This window comes from Fukomys damarensis, unplaced genomic scaffold, assembly GCF_012274545.1.
Source record: "Fukomys damarensis isolate Sample0158 unplaced genomic scaffold, DMR_v1.0_HiC HiC_scaffold_9, whole genome shotgun sequence".
In the NCBI taxonomy this organism is placed as follows: domain Eukaryota; kingdom Metazoa; phylum Chordata; class Mammalia; order Rodentia; family Bathyergidae; genus Fukomys; species Fukomys damarensis.
Genome location: NW_022900921.1, coordinates 725579 through 729448, shown reverse-complemented (window position 1 = coordinate 729448; position 3870 = coordinate 725579). Strand labels below are relative to the sequence as shown.

The window sequence follows — 3870 nt, the reverse complement described above, 5'->3', positions numbered from 1 at the left end:
AGAAGGCCGAGCAGCGCACTTGTAAAGGGACAGACCCGACCCCCTCCGGATGGCGCCTTCCAGGCAGGGCCATCAGCTTGCGTGCGCCAGCCCGAGGTGGGCGGAGGGGCGACGGGGTCAGGAGGTCGGGGGTGCTGCACGCAGCACCCCGGAAGGGCCACGGTGGCACGGCTGGCTGCGGGACGCCCACAGAACCGGAAGAGGCGCAGGTCAAAGTCGGGTCACCGTCGCAGGCCGAGGTACCCCCCCACTGCAGTGGAGCCCTAGGGCTATGTCAAGTGCGCAGGCCCCTGCGGCCCACAATCCAGGCACACGCTTCAGTAACCCTTTATTACAAGTCACGCTCTTATAGAAGTGTATGAGGACTTAAGTGAAAAATCAAATGTATCCAAGAATAAAAAACACAGCACATAAAGTAGTATATGCATTCCAGTGTTCACGCCAGAGATGGCAGCGCCCAAGAAAGAGCTCCTCTAAAACAGCCTGGCTAGGCCGGCCGGGTCGACGTCCGGGTGGGTTCGGTTCGGGCGGCACAGGCCGGCCCTCAGGCACAGTGTGGGGCCGCCAGCCTCCTCGCGGCCCGGCGGGCTGGGGCAGCACCAGCTTCTGGGGCCTCCGGGCCAGCGGCGGACCCCAGGCTGGCCGGACCAGAACCACCATAGGGACCCGCCAGGGCCCTCCTGGGGCAGTGGCGAGAGCATCTCAGGCAGTCTGGGAGCATCTCAGAAGCCTCCTTTAGTTGGCCTTTTTCAGGAAGATCTAGGAGAACCGGGCTGGGGTCAGCGGGCCAGGGGGCACCACTGTGGTCTCCCCAGTCTCCTCTGCACGTGCCCAGCTCACCTCACTCAGAATGACCCACACTGGGGAGTCGGTCTGGATAGAGAGGCGCAGGGCCTCCAGGGGACCAAAGGCCGGGTCCACCTCGCCTTCCGCCACACCCTTGTAGAAAGAACCTGGGGAGAGCAGCAGCAAGGAGCTCACGGCCAAAGCCAGACACGGACAGCCCAGCTCCACCCAGCCCTGTGCCCGCTCACCTATTTGCAGGTAGCCATCGGGGCTCCGTGGGTACTGCAGGGCAGCCGAGCGGCCCTCCTGCAAGGCCTCCCGGTCTGACTGGGGATTCTGGGGGCAAAACAGAGAGGCTGCAGTGTGTGTTCCTGAGGGCCTGCGGCCCGCGCACACCTGCACCCTGCCACACTCACATCAAAGGGCAGCACCTCCACCGATGTGTTGAAGAGCTTGTCCTCCGGGTGCTCGATGTTCCCGCTGCGGAAGAAGAACCTGTATACGGCCATGGAGGCTGGTGAGCTGCTGCCAGGCCAGAACACCGCCCCAGCGGGCCGGGGGTGTGAGGGGACAGCTGAGTGGGCGGGGCCTCTCCCGGAGAGCAGTGACACGGAGCACTAGGGGCTGCCAGACTCTGGCGCTCATAGGAGAGTATCACCGTGAGCCCCACTTTCCAGATGAAGAAAACTGGGGTCAGAGGAGAACCTGCAGGCACAGAAATCTAGCCGCGCTGGCCCTCCCTGGAGCCCCACTGCTGAGGCACTGACCGTTCAAGGCGCAGTGGCTGGAAGAAGCGGAAGCGGATGAAGTCCCCTGCAGCAGGTGTAAATGCCCAGAAGAAGTCCTCACGCAGGTAGGCCTTCTCCAGGGTGAAATGCTGGTATGTCTTGAGGCTTGTGCTCACTTCGGCGGGTGGGTTCACATGCTCCTTACGCAGGGCTTGCTTCCCAAAGTCCTTGTCCTGCACGGTAGGCCGGGCAAGATGAGCCCCACCCCTACCTGACTGAACCTGGCCAGAAGCAGGAGGTGCAGCTCACCTTCAGTTTCTGGATCTTGCCAGCCAGGGAGGAGTGGGTGCCCACGTGCTGGAAGAGGGACGGCTTGAAGCGGATCCGAAGGTTGGCCTTCTGCCGGTCACAATGCTTCTGTGGAGGGGGGCTACGCACTAGGACTCAGCTGGGGCCAGCTGGTACGCACCAGGGGCTTCCACAGCCAGCGGTGCCCTCCGCCCTCGGTCAGATACATAAGAAGGCAGAGTCGCGCTGGCCCACCTCCCCTGCCCCTCTGCATCCCACTCACCGCGTCCTTCTCGGGATTGCAGACCTTCACCCACAGGATGTGGTCCAGCAGCCAGTCGATGGGCTTGTCCCGGTAGAACATGAGGATGAACTCCACAATGAGGCTCAGGTCCAGCGACTTGAACATCTTCCCTGGGTGCAGGAGGGGAGGGTGCCGAGTGGGACACGGCGAGTGGGGGTGGGGTGCCTGACACCGTGCAGCCCCCCACGTAGATGGTACTGGGGTGGACACAGCGGCAGAGTGCTGTGGCTGGGCCACTGGCTGGGGGGAGGGGCGCACCAATGAAGCCCAGCTGCGAGAACTCCAGGATCATCCAGTCCTCTGAGGGCTGCTGCAGGGCGAAGTTCTTCATGGTGCTCAGGTAGTTGGGCTTTGCTACGATGTCATCTTCCAGCTGCATGAGGGCCAGGATCAGGACTGGCACAGGGCAGGACAGAGTCCCTGGCCGGGTCTGACCAGAGTGTGGGGCAGGGCAGGGGCAAGCCAGAGCCTCAGGGCTGACCTGCACGTAGTAGATGCCTTTGGACTGCGCGTACATCATGAGGAAGCAGTAATCCAGGTTCTGTTTGGTCCTCCACCTGTGGGGCAGGAGCCTCAGCGCTGGGACCTCTCCACCTCCAGTGACCACACAGCAAAGCCACTGAGTGGCAGGCCCTGTTCCCTGCCCCATGTAGGTGTCCTCTAAGAGAAAACACGAGGCAAGGCAGATCGCTGGGCGTGGGGGTCGGGTAGGTACCTGACTCTCTCCTTGGGGTCCCCAAAGGACTCTCGGAGGCGGGAGAAGTCAGGGTAGAAGTGGGGGGAAGGAGAGATGACCTCCAGGAGCCCAGAACGGATCTCCGTGGGGAACCTGGGAAGAGGCAGAAAGGCCCAGTGGGTGGCAGCCTGCAGAGCAAAAGGGGGACCCCAGTAACCAGTCCCTTGCACCAGTCTGAGGCACTGAGGCTCCCCAGGGGCCCGCCGTGCTCCACCCTCCCGGAGCCAGCAGGGGTGGTGCCCACGCAGAAGGTAGGCGCTCTGCGGGGTGCAGGCCCTGCACAACGCCCGCGGCCCCTCCTCCAGCTCTCTGCGGGCAGGCGGGACTCACAAGGCCTTGATGTTCTCTGTCACTGCCGATGTGTACTGAGGGTCAGTCTGCGGGAAGACCAGGACCCCTCTTAGCCCGGCCGCCACCCCAGATGGCCTGGAAGGAGGGGCCGGTGCTGCAAGCTCCAAGAGTCCCCACGTGTGGAGGGAAGGAGCCTCGGTCCTCAGGGCTGAGGAAGGCTGGGCCCTCAAGCACACGGGATCCCGCGACCCCACGGCAGGAGCCAGGAGCCTGAGTCTGGTGACCGGACCGGGTAACGCCAACTCCATGGGGGGGCGCTCAAGGCGCCTTCAATTTTTGCTAGGGGGGACTGAACTCGGGACCTCACAGAGCAGGCGCCGTGCCACCAAGCTACATCCCCGGCTCAAGGATCCTTTCTTTATAACGTTCTGTTCTGCCTTCCTGTTTGTGAAGGAGGGTGGCGCTGCGCTTCGGCGAGCTTTCCACCAACACAGGTTTCATTTCCCTGGGCTGATCAGCGCGAGGGCCACCCCGTGCCCTCCCCGCCCCACACCCGGCCACTCGCCTCAGCGATCAGCACCACGATGACCGAGTCCTCCTTCTCCTGAGGGCTCAGCTCGGAGATGAGCGAGTGCAGCGTGTCCGTCAGGTAGGAGTGCACCTCGCGCCGCACGCTTGGGATGCCCATCACCACCGACACTGCGGGGACGCAGGGGGACGCTGGGCGTGGGGCCGCG

At 63.6% G+C, this 3870-nt stretch overlaps 1 protein-coding gene across 1 annotated transcript; it reads right to left on the bottom strand.

The window, feature by feature from the left end:
• Positions 1-315: 315 nt before the first annotated feature.
• Mgat4b (alpha-1,3-mannosyl-glycoprotein 4-beta-N-acetylglucosaminyltransferase B) lies at positions 316-3869 on the bottom strand (the record flags this gene model as incomplete). The annotated part of the gene is made up of 12 exons (XM_010623771.2): positions 316-759; positions 841-953; positions 1035-1122; positions 1203-1281; positions 1554-1747; positions 1824-1931; positions 2086-2216; positions 2365-2479; positions 2588-2663; positions 2822-2935; positions 3173-3219; positions 3699-3869. Coding segments are annotated over 12 exons (1260 nt in total), but the record flags the coding sequence as incomplete, so codon positions are not given.
• Between the last annotated feature and the right edge of the window lies 1 nt (position 3870).